Source organism: Dendrobates tinctorius, unplaced genomic scaffold (assembly GCF_039654945.1).
Source record: "Dendrobates tinctorius isolate UK_male_01 unplaced genomic scaffold, ASM3965494v1 ptg000086l, whole genome shotgun sequence".
NCBI lineage: Eukaryota > Metazoa > Chordata > Amphibia > Anura > Dendrobatidae > Dendrobates > Dendrobates tinctorius.
The window spans coordinates 18293381-18309517 of NW_027361754.1; the positions used below are offsets into that span (position 1 = coordinate 18293381).

Sequence of the window (16137 nt, forward strand, 5' to 3'; positions counted from 1 at the left end):
ATTGACACTAAATCACATGTGCATCACGCTCTAACGGTGATGTCAAAAGAAGATGCCGGAGGTAGGACTCCAGTCTGGCGGCCACTGATTACGGACCTGGCCAAGGGTCGAGTCGTACCGACTCTAACCATTTATAATCAAGATTTTCACTGCCCCTCCATGAAGATACTAGACTTTAGTCTAGGAGAGAATTCACATTAGGTTCCCACAAAGTTGTAGCCTGTCTAAGAGAGGCTTGTCCTGGTATACAAGAATCGTCTTACCGTGGCTACCAGGTACACATGAATTGGTCAATTTATGCGCTAAGCATTCTCAATTTTTCATATTTCTAGTGCAGTAATGTAATTCAATTTTCAGGTTTCAGGTTTGCATGCTATAGCGCTGCAGAGTGCTGCCTTGTTTGTTTGATTGTATATGAGTTGGCGACTCTAGGTTGGCACCTGTTTACACCTAATTCATGTTTGCATGTGACGGTCAGTTTTTTTATTTGATTACGGACCTGGCCAAGGGTCGATTCGTACCAACTCTAACCATTTTTAATCAAGATTTTCCCTGGATATCATGTTACTACTTTAAGTACAAGTGATGCAATCACGTTCACATACCAGAGGTTTCCACACTGACTTTCTATTCCTCGGGGCTCTGCAATTACTTTTTTTTGTAGGATGCACATGGGTGGGGATGTGACAGGCAGGTTTTCCCGTCATTGCTGAGTAGGAGAGTAGAAAATCATGTTTAGGTGTATCTCAAAAGTACAATGACATAATCACTTCGTAATGTGGGAAAACTTACAGCCGGTTGCAAGAGAAGGTGTCCGTCTGATATAAGTATCTGTGCGGCGAAGACAGCTCCAGAACAGGTCATCGAAGCGGCAGAACAAGACCATCAACACCAGTTTCTAAGTTCAATCCAAGCTTCAAGGTAAGATAACATAAATTAATATTGACAGATCGGGTAAGGATCAGTTCAGTGATAGATGAGATTCCCACCCTCCGACAATGGTTCCTGTTTGCGGTGGAAGATACTCGGCAGCAAGTGGACATCCAATTCTTAGAACTGATGTGGTGGAATCCAGAAAGTTGGTTATAGATCCAAGCAACATTGACAAGGGACAAGTGGTGTTTGGATCAGAGCAGCTTTAAATTGAAATGTCATGTGAGGTCTTCTTCGTGTCCGGTGATCAGTGCCTATGTCCAGTGGTCCAAGGAATGGCAACCAGTGATGAGGTCAGGGGCTTCCAAAGCAAAATATACAGAACATGGGGAGCAAAGGCAAATTTCTCCTTTCCACATCCTTCTAATAGCAGCTTATTCCCAGTTGGTGGAAAGGATGGTGCATATTTTTTGCTCGGGACAGGTGCCATCTGTATTGTGTTGCAGATTTAAGTAGAGATCAGTGCCTTTAACGGAAATTATGTTTTACTATATAAAAATGATGAATTCAAGAACTTGGCAAAACAACTGGTTCTATTATCCAAGATTGTGATATCCTCGATGAATAGTAACATTTTGGATGCAAAGATTGTTCTAGAGTGCGTAAAAGTGGCCATGGCTGCCCATCACCCTGGCCAGCAGGGATTACTCACACAGGTATTTTGTCTTTTGGGTCATACTGCAGCTCTGCTGAGGAAATTAAGTGAGGTCTGATGGCTTTTTGGTATTAAAAAAGTGAAACCTCATGTAGAGGATGTCCTAATCATTAAATTCTGTTTTTTTTTTATCAGTTCCACCCACCACCTCCCTGTGCATAACATCCGGCCCTGTCGCTTCTGGTGCATAACATCTGACCCCTTCATCTCCGTTTCATTACATCTGGCCCCATTGCTGTCGGTGTACAACATCGATGCCCCATTTTCCCTGAAGCACAATATCCGCCTCATTGCCCCTAGTGCATAGCATAACATCCGGCCCCATTGCCTCGGTACACAACATCCGACCCCATCATCCCTGGTGTTAACATTTGACCCCATCGCTCCCAGTGTGAATCATCCGACCCCATTGTCCCTGGTACACAACATCCAGCTCCATCACCCCGGTGTATAACATCCGGCCCCATCATCCCTGGTGCATAACATCTAGCCCCATCACCCCGTACGTAGCAGGGAACATGGCAGCATCTAATTCATTTTGTTCTTGTCTTTTAGGTTTTATAAGATGTCCGAATTTGTACTTGCTTCAGGTAAGTTTGATTTAGACATTGATGTTTGGAAAGTTCTCAAAGTAAAGAAAGGTAAAAAAAAAGTAAATCTTTGGGATTTTTTTTTTTTTTGAATGCATGTAGTATATGTGAGTGTTTGGCCTTTACAGGCTCTTTATTTCCCATCACATACAACGTTGATCTGGTCTGGTCATAGATCAGCTGAGAGGAGCTCAGAAAAAAAACTGGTAAGAGTTACAAACTCTCCTATAGGAACACGCTCACTGATGGTTTCCCAGTTATCTTATTCTGCAGCCGGCAATTCACAGTGCAGCACAGAGTCTGTAGAAGGCAGATGGTGTAAAATGTTTAATGAAACCAAATTGCAAAAATAATTTATAGCCCCAAAACACATGCATTTAAAACAAAGAAAAATAAATTGTACTGAAAGGTGGGCAACACCTTTACACTTCAAAAGAAAGATTATAAAGAAGTATGGATCCTAGGTCTGATTGGACAAGATCAACAAAGAATTAGTTTTATAACCAATGTATTATTTTTAGATAGGTCATAAAGACCTTAAACAGGTGCATCACTTTTTATGTGTCCAGAATCCGACATCTTCTTTCCCTGTTTTTCAACTTTGAGCTGTAGCGCTTCCTCCTTCCTCCATTTCTCTGCTGCTGAGACCGTACCTCTTGCTCACTGCATCCTCTTGTGGGATATCTGATGGCTGAGAGTGGGGAGATGTAGCTGCACAATCCACCACTAGAGATCTACTGATACTACCTGACTACACAGAAGATGGTTTGTAGTTGGGCTCCTCTTGTTAGACACTAAAGTGCATAGACTGGTAAAAGTACATTGTATGCAGTAGTAAGAAGAGAAGTGGATCATTAATGTATACGGTACTACAAACCAGCAGATTTTCCATCCTTTACATTGGACCCAGGATTTTACCAAATCTTGTCCACTTTATGTGCAACAATCCTGTAGTGCAAATTGGTAAAGTGCACCATGACAATACGGGCTGCATATTTTCACTGCAGATCCCACCAATTTCAATGAATGGGGTGAAAAGTTGCAACAACTTAACATGTTACATTCAGTATCGGAATCTTGCCATAAATCCTGATGGGATTTTGCTACAGGGAGTATTCAAAAAGAGAACATATTATCATGACTCTGTTGTTGGGTGTCCCAGGACCAGGGTCTCCTTCCCTGTCCGTAACACTAGGGGCACCCTAGCTCACCGCGTTTCCCCGATTACTTCTGATGGTGAAGACGCCAGGGTCACGTACCTTGCCTTAGCTCCTGAATCTGCCCTCAGTCCGTACCCCACCCCCACCCAGGGAAGAGGGGAGTAGTAGTGTACCGTAATACACCAACCAGACGAAGAAGGTAATACAAAGAGGGTTAAAGGAAATACCAATCCTACAAATATTCACTCACTTAAACCAAAGTAGGAGAAGGAGGGTAATTAACACACACAGCTGACTGTGAACAACCAACATCTTTTGCAACATTGTGTGAAGATTTACCCTCTTTTAAGCGTTTGATAATCCTCTCCTTTATTTCAATTGACATCTCTGGTGATGTAGCCATGATTCATGTCAGTCCACTTGGTGCAACAGCTCTCCAGGTTGTGATCACTCCTTTTTAGATGCAGACTAACGAGATCTAATTTGATGGAGGTATTAGTTTTGGGAATGAAAATTTACAGGGTGATTCCATAATTTTTTCCTCAGAATTGAGTGACTCCATAATTTTTCCCCTCTGCTTGGTCTAAAAAAGTAACCATTACTGACTACCACATTTTTTGTTCTTGATTTCTTTTAGTGTTTCTTAAAGCCAGAAAGTTGCCATTTGAATTGACTTTAGTTTTGTGCCATGTCTTTGATCTGCTTTTTTTCTACAAAATTAAACAACTGAATGAATATTCTCCAAGGCCAGTGATTCCAAATTTTTTGTCAGGGGTTGTAGTTTACTCTTTCTAATCAATATCTTTTTTTATCTGATTTCAGATCCATTTACATGGGAAAAAGGATTCGTCAAGATTGTGAAAATACAACTGAACATTAGGAATTTTCAGAATGAGCTTCTCGTCGCTAACCCAGAAACGAACGACGCTACTTTTCAAACATATGCAGATGCCGAAGGTAAATCACAGATGTCTGGTGCTTCTAAAAGAAAATGGGAGAAAGAAAATAAAATTAAATCTGTTATAATAATGTTTGTAATAATTGGGTTCATGTATCAATTATGTATTAGTAGAGATGTGAAACTTTAGTTATAGAAATATAGGTTTACTAAAAGGTTATAGCAAGACGTTTTCCTTTTAGGCTAAGTTCACACTGGGCATTTTTGCAGTGTTTTTATTTATTTTTTGCTTTTTTATGCTACTTTCAGCTGAGTTGTACATTACCAGCAAAGTGTAGGAAATTTCAGAAATCTCATGCACACAGCTTGTTTTTTTGTCATCAGTATTTTGTGCTTTGCATGTTTTTTTGCACAATGGAGCACGTCACTTTTTTCAGCATTTTTCATCCATTGAAGTGAATGGGTGGTGAAAAAAACGCAGGTATCTGGTTTTGCTGCGTTTTTTGTGCCAAAACCTGATTCTATGGATTAGGATATTTTTTTCCACACTAAACTTTATCTACATGCAAAAGAAACAAATCTAGCATGCCAATAAACTCACCAAAATGCCAGAAAAAAAACAAGGAAAACATGCTTTTTTTTCCACAGCTTCTTTCCTGCCAAGAGATCAGGTTTTGCTGTAGATAAAAAAAAAAAAAAAAAAAAAAAATGCTGAAAAAACGCTTAGTGTGAACTTGCCCTTAAATAGGCAGTACATAAACAGAGATTTACTTCTGGAGTTCAGGTGTTGTCCTATCTCACTTGGTAAAAGGTGAAATTCTCCCTACAAAGTGGAAATGAACCAAACTTTTATATTCGCAGGTCAATTCTAGCAAATCACTGGTTTCTTTTTCTTTTTGGTTTCATCTTGGCAAAGCTCCATCGATCTGGTGCAGAGCGAGCCCGAGAAAATTCAGACCATCGATGAGAAGACATTAGCGGTTTAGGCCCACTCCGTTTTCTCCTTTCTAGTGTACACAACACTTAAGTGACCCTATACAGTAAGGAAAGGCAGCGGCAAGACCTCTGTTGGATCGCGGTATTGGCAGGCGCAGATCTGCTCCGCCAGTGATAAATGCTACCATCAGGAAGTTTTTCCTCTGTAACTAGGTCTCTTATTTATGTTCCAGTGTCAGAAAATGAAAAATAAAAATTTCTAAATGATGTAATAAAATACTAAAGAATCCTAATAAAAAGTGTTTAACTTTTTTTTTCTACACATTATCTCTAATGTAGCCAAAAATATGTATTGTGAAATGGGGCGATCAAAAAGAAAAGTATCAAACTAAGGTTTAAAAAGTCCATTTTCAGTCTTTTTTTTGTTATTTCTCAATAGACTTTCCATGGATAACAAAGTTGCATGTGCCACCTTACTTTGATGCCCATGACTGAGCAAATCTGTCAACGTTAATTTTGCTGTTGAGCAATTTTCCTATTTTTGCACTGTATATCCTGCATATATCCATCCACAATGGCGGAAATGAAATATTTATAACCTGATTTCATCATCTTTTTGCTTATATGGGGAAATAATAATAACAATAATTAATAGAAGACGAATCTTCCATCTCCAAAGCAACAACAGCAAGGCAAATTTATCTTTCTGTTTTAGATGAAAATGCCAAATTTTATCTGGTCCTATACAAAATGCTTAATGGCCAAGAGGGTGGACAACCAGTGGCCATCAGCTGCACAGTGGACGACAAGGATTACCTTCTGTCTGTAGAAAATAAGTCGGTAATTTTCAAGGTAAGATCCAACATTAAAATGCAATTGTAATATGGACAGGCCTGACTTTTATCCTCTGCAGAGATACTGAAAATTACGAGAGATTTATACAAAATTGTATAATGTACATTATTTGCCAAAACTGCAAAAAAAAAGGACTCCGGCCAGCGTTTATCAATACCTAAATAATACCCAAATTTCAATTTTAGGAAAGTGAAGTGCCAGAATTAATCCCATTGGAGAGCAGTGAATTCATCTTCTACATAAGAGGCACCGTTCTATCAAACACGACTTTCGAGTCATCGGTGGAGCCCGGATTTTCCCTCGCGAGTAAAGAAGAAGACTCCAGTCTGATATTAATGCCCCACTCCAAAGAGGAACCTGAAAACTTGGCAAAATTGCGCTTAGGTAAAAAAAAACATTGACTACAACCTTCTCAATTGTCTTTTCCAAACGGCTGTGTGAAAGGAAATAGAAGCTCGGAATATGTAAAACTTATAACTACAACGAGCCACCTAGACATGTAAAAGAAGAAATAATGAAACAGCCAAAAGTCCAACTTGTCCGTCAGCTGCTTCATTTGTGCAATTTTTGAAGCTCTCATAGAAATGAATGGCTAGAGAATGCGCTCACCCAAGACCATGGCCTTGGGAGAGACGCTGTTCATCATGTATTAGATAGTTATAGTACTAGATCCTGTGTTATCTGTTTATAGGAGTGTTATCAGTCATTGTACAGGAGGAGGTGAGCTGTGACATCACCTACAGTATTGTGAATGGTGGATCTTGTATATACTGTATATAGATGTGTTATCAGTCATTGTACAGGAGGAGGTGAGCTGTGACATCACATATTGTGAATGGTGGATCCTGTGCTATCAGTCATTGTACAGGAGGAGGTGAGCTGTGACATCACATATTGTGAATGGTGGATCCTGTGCTATCTACTGTACAGCTCTGGCAAAAATTAAGAGACCACCACATCAAAACCCTGTCATGGGCAGCCCATTCTCCAGATCTGAACCCCATTGAAAAACTCAGGAATGTAATCAAGAGGATGATGGATAATCACAAGCCATCAAACAAAGAAGAACTGCTTAAATTTTTGCGCCAGAAGCAGAGTGAAAGACTGGGGGAAAGCATGCCAGACACATGAAAAGTGTGATTAAAAATCATGGTTATTCCACCAAATACTGATTTCTGAACTTTTCCTGAGGTAAAACAATAGTATTGTTGTTTCTAAATGATTATGAACTCGTTTTCTTTGCATTATTTGAGGTCTGAAAGCACTGGGTGTTTTTTTTTAAATTTTGACCATTTCTCCTTTTCAGAAAAAAACAAACCTAAATTTAGTGCTTGGAAATTCTGAGACATGTTGTCAGTAGTTTATAGACTAAAAGAACAATTTACATTTTACTCAAAAATATACCTTTAAAGAGAGAAAGACAAACTGAACATTGGAAAGTGGTCTCTTAATTTTTGCCAGAGCTGTGTATAGAGGTGTTATCAGTCCTGCCTGTCGTGATAACTTTTCTGCAGTCATTTTATTATCTCTACAGAGGTATCAGCCTAATATGAGTTTTAGTGGCCAAAGTTAAAATTTAAGCATATTTTTTTAATGCCGATTATCAATTTTTAAAACAGTGAAAAAAAACAACTTCACCAATAATGTTTAAAATAGCAAAAGCATACCGTAATTAAAAAAGTCAATTTTTCTGACGAGACCTGATACCTTTATTAGATATAGTAATAGTGGGAGATGTTAAGATCTTAAAATAAAATATGACGTAATTCTGATCAGATTTTATTTGCCTATTACAGAATCTATTAAGTTCACAGAGATGACCCCATTAGACAAAATCATGAAAAAAATCCCATATAATTTTTGGAACATCCGCATAGACATTAACAATTCCGGCCACGAGTCGTCTCATGCTTTTTTTGAGGAAAGTGAAGATACAGGTGGGTTCTTTCTATTTTCTCTGTATATTTGGTTTGAATTCAGTAATGTTCGCTTTTTTTTTCCCAGAAACAAGGCTTCTTTTCTTGGTGCAGATCCATAGATATTTCAGATCTTTTGCCACCGTCTTGCTTTTCTCCTTGGGATGACATTTTTCCTGTGTAGCCCACTGGGGTTCTGGGGGAGAGGGAGTACTTGGTTGCTATGCTGTCTTAGGGCCCTTTCACACTGCATTCATTCCCACATTCGTTGGCCCAGTCAGGGCTTATGTCTAGACCCCCGCGGAATGAGATTCGGCCGATAGGGTCATTGACCGTAGTGAAGATAGTCACCGTGTGCCCTGTCTTGCATTATTTTCGGCCAGACATAAGCCACAACGGGGCCCCCAAAGTTGGGATTGCACAGAACTGACCACTGCAATCTCAAAGTTATTCACCCTTTTATGATAACCATTTTAGTATTTATTAGAGCTCCTCTAGCTGTTGTAACCTGTTGTTCCTCTGGCTGTTATGGCCTGCTGCTTGCTATGCATAGTCAAGGACCAACTTTTTGCAGCATTCTTGAGGAATCTTTGCCCATTCCTCTTGGACAGTGGCCTTCAGGTCATTAATATTCTTGGATTTGCTGCTTCATCTTCAAATCAAACCAAAGATTTTCTATGGGGTTGAAGTCCAGCAATTTTGACGGCCACTTCAGGACTTCATCTGAAACCAAGACTTGGTGGACTTTCAGGCTTGCTTGGGATCCTTGCTCTGTTGGAAGGTCTGATGGTGCCCAAGCTTTAGCTCCCTTGGTGCCGGTGCATTGGTGTCAGAGCACTTCATGGTAGACATTGTAAATAGGAGCTTCCCCTTTAAATAGTGGTACTCTGTGGTGGCATGTTATCACACAATTATTTTTCTGGACCATTTCAACTTTTTTTTGCAATTACAGAACTTTTTCATCTGCTCAGCGTGTTCAAGCCGGTTTTATCTGCCCAGATCATCCCTTTCCATATCCAGAATCACATGAAGGACTTCCTTGTTGCCGACCCAGAGAAAAGCATTGTTACTTTCGAGTCAAATGGACATGAAAAAGGTATTCTGCTGGTTTACACATTGATTAGATTGAGAACCCTTAGCAATATTAAAGAGGTTGTCCAGGACTCATAATAGGTCATCAAAATCAGAATGGTGGGGGTCTGACAACACTCATCACCTATACAGCTTCTGTAGGGGTCACATGCAAACAACTAAGGGAACCAGAACTCAACAGTGCCACACACCATGGAGTGGCCATTATTGGTACTGCAGCTCGTTTCCTATTATGCCTTGTGGACACGTTCAGTATTTGGTCAGTATTTTACACCAGTATTTGTAGCCAAAACAAGGAGTGGAACAATCAGAGGAAAAGTATAATAGAAACACGTCACCCAATCCTGGTTTTGGCTTACAAATACTGATGTAAAATACTGAACGTGTGAACGTGGCCTAATGGGAGATAAGCTGTGGTACTCTTTCTCGGCTAGGATACCCGATGTGTACGTTAGTTACCAGCAGATCGCTGGTCTCCCGCCTGTCACACGCAGCGATGCGTGCTGGCCAGTGGGAGACCAGCGACCAAAGAAAAGTCCAGAGGTTTCCCAGAGCGATCAGCGATACCGGCAGGGGGGCTGGTCGCTGATCGCTGTCACTCACAGCGATCTCGCTGGTGAGATCGCTGTTGTGTCACAAAACTTGTGACTCAGCAACGATCTCGCTACCGAGATCGCTATGTGTGACGGGGCCTTAAATTGAGCAAGTCGGGATATTTAAAGTCTGTAAGATGCAGAGGATTTCACAATTTGCAATGCAAAGAACAAAAATGGCACCAATCTGCTTCATTTCTGCAGTTTTTGCAGCTGCAGGATGAGTCCTGTGTGCACAGAACGAAGCCATTAGCTCCTTCTAACAAAGCCATCATATTTTCTCATGCAATCGATTTAGCATGATTTTTTTCCCCACAAAGTATCTGCAGAAAAATTCATTTGACATATTAAATTGTATTTTTTGTTGCAAATTTGCATTGGAAAGGGGAGAAATCTGCCATGAAATATGTCCAAATAATTGACGCGCTGCAGATTTTATGATCCACATTGGTTCCTGTATTTTACAGTAGATTTTGTGACACACTGGATCCACAGGAAAGTGCTGATCCCACAGCAGGGAGACCACCCATACACTCTGATTTGCATTGTTGCATCACGTGCAGATTTTTATGCAGATTTCACCTTTACAAAAGAAATATAACTGTAATGCTGCTGCAGTGCAGTATAATCCAACCTCCACCAGGGGGTGCTGGTGAGGGAAGAGAGGTTGCACACACAGTGTAGCACCACTGAGCAGCAGCACGGGCGCCACCAGGTGGCGAAAGAGTAGTCAGACAAGCCGAGTCAGAAACAGTCAGCAAAAGAAGTACCAGAGGTCACAGCAATACACATGGTCAAATACAAGCCAGAAGTCATAGCCAGGCGGGAGCAGAGATAACAGAGACATGAGTCAGTCAAACAGGTTAGGAGACAAGACGGGTCACATACCATGAGGTCCATGCACAGGGAGCGAACACTAAGACAAACAGAGTGGCAGGAAAGGGAAGTCACGGGATCAGAGTAAACGGGCAGAGGGAAAAACACCGTATCAAGGAATCAGCTGTTCTAACCTGGGAGCATGAACTATCACTGACCTTGGTCTGCAGGCCACAGCAGACTGAAATAGCCACACAGAACTCAAAACGAGGCCACGAAGGTTAACCCCCACACAACCAGACCGGGGAGAGAATAACAAGAAACAAACCCCCACCTGGATCATGACAATAACCTGGGGGAACTCTGTATGGCACTGGTAATGGGCGTAATCTCTTGGTAGGACAGTACTGTATATATGGCCGGCATAGCAGCACTGTGATGTTTAAGAGAAGCACTCACATATGTAGAAGAGATATGTCAATCCTGCTGAGCTGGGCAGACAAGTTTGTAGGGAACACCCCCTTGACTCATCATCTGCAGAGAGGTCCCTGTATCACCTGACAGGTGCACATTAATATATATTTTTTTTATATAGATGAACAATCCACGTTTTATGTGAACATGTACAGACAGAGCAGCAGCAGTGATGGATTACCGGTGGTCCTCAGCTGCAAGGTCCACAATCAGAATTACCTGATGTGTGCAGCCAGTGAGTCCATTATCCTTAAGGTAAGATCTGAGCCATTTTGGCACTTATCAGCATGATCCACTCTGTCTGTAGACTTGGGAGCTGTTTACACTGTGAAGATGCAGCAGATTTTCTGTCCAGATTTTGTAAAATCTCATGCGCCCACAGCAGAGATTGTCCACAAGGAGAATTCACCCGGGATGAGGATTAGAAATTCCCTTGTACAAATTTATGTTGTTGTCACTAGAGTTGAGTGACTTTGGTTGGATTGGGTTTGGTGAAACCCGACTGAAACAAAATTTGAGTCGGATGAAACTGGTCCGACTAGGGCAAAAAAAGTCGGAGTTTCGTCCGAAACCCGACCCCAAAACAAATCAATGGGAAATAAAAGTCGGCATTGAGTGGATGAATGTCATCCGCTCAATGCCGACTTTTATTTCCCATTGACTTGCATTGGGGTCGGGTTTCGGACGAAACTCCGACTTTTTTTTTCCCTAGTCGGACCAGTTTCATCCGACTCAAATTTTGTTTCATTCGGGTTTCACGAAACCCGATCCGACCAAAGACACTCAACTCTAGTCGTCACCCCAGATTTGTGCGGATTAACTTATTTTTACAGTGAAATCTGCAGCAAGAGGAAATATCTCATGTGCATGTACTCCAAAAATTGTTGTTCCCGTGCACAGCCATATTGGCAATAAGTCTTAGACAGGTGGGAGTCCTGCCAGTAGCCAGAATGGAGTATTTCTTGTCCCCATCGTGGCAATCCATGGGGTTCAAACTGATGGGACCCAGAATGATCCAAAACATATCACCCATACAGTGGCCAAGTGATCATATGTGTAAACTGGAAAAATCTTTAAAGACCAACTTAAGATATGGAGTATTCACACGTTGGGGTTGATTAGAGGTGTTGATTTTCCCAAAAGCTCTTCAGCTATGAAGAATGGATCTAACAGAGTCAAGAGATCTGAGAAAGTGCTCCTTATACCCACAGCTAAATATTTCCAGTGTTTTACTGAGAACCAGTCAGTGAGCGCATTCTCTGGTATCTGACACTTGTCTCTCTTCCCCTGAACCATCTTCTAAATGGATTTATGACCATATCAAAGTACAACTTTTTAAGGTTCAGTAGAAGAGAGATAAGGTTATACGTCCTGCCATCAGGATCAGGAAGATGGCGAGTGAGGTCCAAGAAAGATGTGTAAATGACTGGAGGAACCATGTTATCACCTCACAGGAACGCACCATGTACCAGAATCTACAGAGAGACTACAGAATGGCTCCATATCTGGAGAATCTCTCGGACCCAGAGACGGCCAGATCCTGAGCTGGTATAGACTCAGTGCCAACAATCTGGCCATCAAGGTCGGCCGACACAGACAGCGCTACAAGTCCAGGAAGCACAGACTGTGACCTGGAGGGCCTGGGAGATGAGACTCACTTCCTCTTACACTGCACCAAACACTCAGCAGTGAGAGACAGAATAAGAGGAGACTGATCAATAAGTTACAAATTATCCTGCATTGTTTTTTTTTTTATACAAAGCGATATAGCAATCTTTTCTGCCCCTCCTGCTCCAGTATTTTCACAGTGATGGCAACATGCGCTGGTTGATAAATTAAACTTTTCATTTCATTGTGCTCCTGATCGATTGAGGAGATGGCTGGTGGACTGCTCAATTCAATAGTTAAGCCAGGCCCCTTCTACTACACATTAGTTATTGAAATGAGCAGTTCAGCCAGTCCCTTCACTCGTTCTGGTCATCTGCGGAAACGCTAAACTGGAGTGGTTGCTCCTGATCGAGTGAGAAGCTGGGTTGGAGCAGTTGCTCCTGAACGAGTGAGGAGCTGGACTGGAGTGATTGCTCCTGATTGAGTGAGGAGCTGGACTGGAGTGGTTGATCCTGATCGAGTAAGGAGCTGGAGTGGAGTTATTGCTCCTGATTGAGTAAGGAGCTGGACTGGAGTGATTGCTCCTGATTGAGTGAGGAGCTGGACTGGAGTGATTGCTCCTGGTTGAGTGAGGAGCTGGACTGGAGTGGTTGCTCCTGATCGAGTGAGGAGCTGGACTGGAGTGATTGCTCCTGAATGAGTGAGGAGCTGGATTGGAGTGGTTGCTACTGATCAAGTGAGGAGCTGGAATGGAATGGTTGGAGTGGTTGCTCCTGATCGAGTGAGGAGCTGGACTGGAGTGGTTGCTCCTGATCGAGTGAGGAGCTGGGCTGGAGTGGTTGCTCCTGATCGAGTGAGGAGCTGGACTGGAGTGGTTGTTCCTGATCGAGTGAGGATCTGGACTACAGGAGTGGTTGCTCCTGATTGAGTGAGGAGCTGGAATGGAGTTGTTGGTGTAGTTGCTCCTGAGCTAGTGAGGAGCTGGGCTGGAGTGGTTGCTCCTGATTGAGTGAGGAGCTAGACTGGAGTGGTTGCTCCTGAACCAAGTGAGGTGCTGGAATGGAGTGGTTGGAGTGGTTGCTCCTGATTGAGTGAGGACCTGGGCGAGTAAAGAGATAATGGAAATAATAAGAAAATATTAGTAGCGATGTCTCTTATTACTTACTGCACATCTGGGTGATGATAGACCACAACTGATTCATTAATGCACTATGTTTTGTTTACACAGTTGAATAAATTGCCAGATTTAATCGAAGGAACGAGCGAATTAATCTTTTATATGAAAGAATTTTCTCCGGGACATTCCACCGCCCGTCTCGAGCCATCGTCAGATCGGACACTTTCCATTGCATGCAACTTACCTGAAAAAAAGTTGATTCTAAAACAGTATAATAACGGGGAAGTCGATGAAACCATGGAATTTACACTAGAAGACAAGACGAAAAACCAGCCACATGCCTGAAATATGGAGCAACTACTTTCATCATCCATAATACGGATCTATCTAAGGGTTATTTATTTTAGGGGATTATTTCATGTATTTTTTTGTAGTGCACTCATGACTCCCCCTGATGACTTTACTTTACTCCCCACTTTCTTTTCTAAAAAAAAATTGTATTTGACATTTTAAAAATTACAGAGGGGGGATTTTTTGCCATTCCTTTGTTATTCCTCTTGGAAAAGTACAAATAAATTGATATAAAGGTGTTATCATTCCTCTTGTCAAATATGGGGAATGGTGCTGATTCTCTGCCCCTTCCTCTGATTTGCTGCAGTAGTGATGTAGCAGCGAGAGCGCTGCAGTTAAACAACAGAGACCAGATCAGCGGTGGAGACAAGATTATTTAATTCTATATTTGCCTAACTAATATGAGTCAGGGCTCAGACCAAAGTCCGAAAACTGCACCCTCGGCTCCCCTGCTGCAGACCCCAGAAAACCTTTCACGCTGTCTCTAACCCTTGGTTCGCTTCCATTGTCACATCTTGCCGTCTCCAGCTGCGCTCCTCCCGCATCACACACAGGATTGGGGCTTTTCTTTTATTTAAGTACAACTTGCGGTGTGATATATCGTGCAGAGAACGTAGATTTATTGCCGGGGCGCGTATTGCATCATCTGGAAAAATCCCCTTAGTCATGAGAGTGTAGGAAACAAAAGAAGAAGAAATTCCTCTTGTATGAAGTTTGGAACAGTCCATGGTAATAAGAGGTTGTGTGAAAGGAAGATTTGGCCCCACATCCAATATTCTGAGAAAATAAGCTGTGCCTGCATATATATCGCACATACGTGTATACTGAGCGTACAATTCTGTATATGCATACTGTGCAGTATATAATTCTGGACATACATACTTTACACACACAGTGGGGAAATAAGTATTTGATACACTGCTAATTTTCCAGGTTTTCCCACCTACAAGGAATGGAGAGGTCTGTAATTTTTATAGTAGGTACACTTCACCTGTGAGAGAGAGAATGTAAAAACAAAAAAAACAAAATCATATTGTTTGATTTTTACATATTTCATTCAATACAAAGCAAATTAATAAAATATTTGCCACTCCTTAGTTGCCATGCTTGTGTGTTTCGGGTCATTGTCATGCTGAAGACGCAGACACAACCCATCTTCTATGCTCCTACTAAGGGAAGGAAGTTGGGCAAAATCTCATGATACATGACCCCATCCATCCTCCCTTCAATACGGTGCAGTCGTCCTGTCCACTTAGCAGAAAAGCACCCCCAAAGTATGATGTTTCCCCACCATGCTTCACAGTTGGGAGGGCAGTGTACCAAATGCTTATATATATAATATATATACGGCATATAGTACATGAATACTTGCTATAATTTACACACATATATGTCTAGTAAATATTTGCATATACAGTATACTATGCATACTGTACATAAACCCATACTGTCTACCCACATGTACATGAGTATAGAAGTATACTGTATATACAGTACATATACACTTTACAATGCACACTTCTACAGACACATACTGCATACACATACAGTGTATATATACATACATGCTGCATCTACTATGCATACTTTACTTGCATACTGAACTTACATTTCTACATACATATGTAGGAGTGGTGCAGCTGACTGATTGCTCCCTGACACTCTAAAGGATTAAATGTATTTGATATTCATGTATGTTATAAAAGGGTAATACTCACTGGGGCTGCAGTCTAGCTTAGACAGGGTTAACTGTAATAGTCGGCCCAGATTGGGACAGGGAACTGAGAGTAAGTGTCAGGATCAGTAAGTTTCAGGCAGGTAAGGGACAGTAGTGTTAAGTGGCAGCAGTGGTCTCACGCATTGGGCTGCTAGGGACAACAAATGCCTAATACTCGGGGCAGTGGATTGCCAAAAATACCCGGACGTCGGGGCCTTTGGGCACACTCAGCCTGTGAAGCTACAGGGAAAGATGGACTCAGACTACATGAGTCATGAGGGTGCTCTGCTAGTGGTGGAGAAGACGTCTTAGTGCTAGAGAAGCTAGCAAGAGGGACATTCTATGTATACCGAGAACCAGAGATGAAACTGTGTCCGGTACCTGTGGGAAAGACGGCAACCTGTTGGGCCTTATCCTATATGCCTG

General features: G+C 41.7%; 1 protein-coding gene across 1 annotated transcript; it reads left to right on the forward strand.

The window, feature by feature from the left end:
- The first annotated feature begins 753 nt into the window (after window positions 1-753).
- LOC141097733 (uncharacterized) lies at window positions 754-14236 on the forward strand. The gene is made up of 9 exons (XM_073585109.1): window positions 754-921; window positions 2144-2178; window positions 4161-4295; window positions 5888-6024; window positions 6213-6411; window positions 7824-7964; window positions 8896-9039; window positions 11040-11173; window positions 13755-14236. The coding sequence occupies exons 2-9, from the start codon at window positions 2154-2156 to the stop codon at window positions 13986-13988; spliced, it is 1149 nt and encodes a 382-aa protein (XP_073441210.1). The 5' UTR covers window positions 754-921; window positions 2144-2153; the 3' UTR covers window positions 13989-14236.
- Window positions 14237-16137: the final 1901 nt, after the last annotated feature.

What these genes read in the sequence shown, in the direction of transcription:
- LOC141097733 (XM_073585109.1), top strand. Translation starts at nt 2,154, where the DNA reads ATGTCCGAATTTGTACTTGCTTCAG. An exon ending in ATAAGTCGGTAATTTTCAAG is followed by an intron (nt 6,025 to 6,212) that starts GTAAGATCCAAC and finishes TTTCAATTTTAG; the next exon opens with GAAAGTGAAGTGCCAGAATT. An exon ending in GTCAAATGGACATGAAAAAG is followed by an intron (nt 9,040 to 11,039) that starts GTATTCTGCTGG and finishes TTTTTTATATAG; the next exon opens with ATGAACAATCCACGTTTTAT.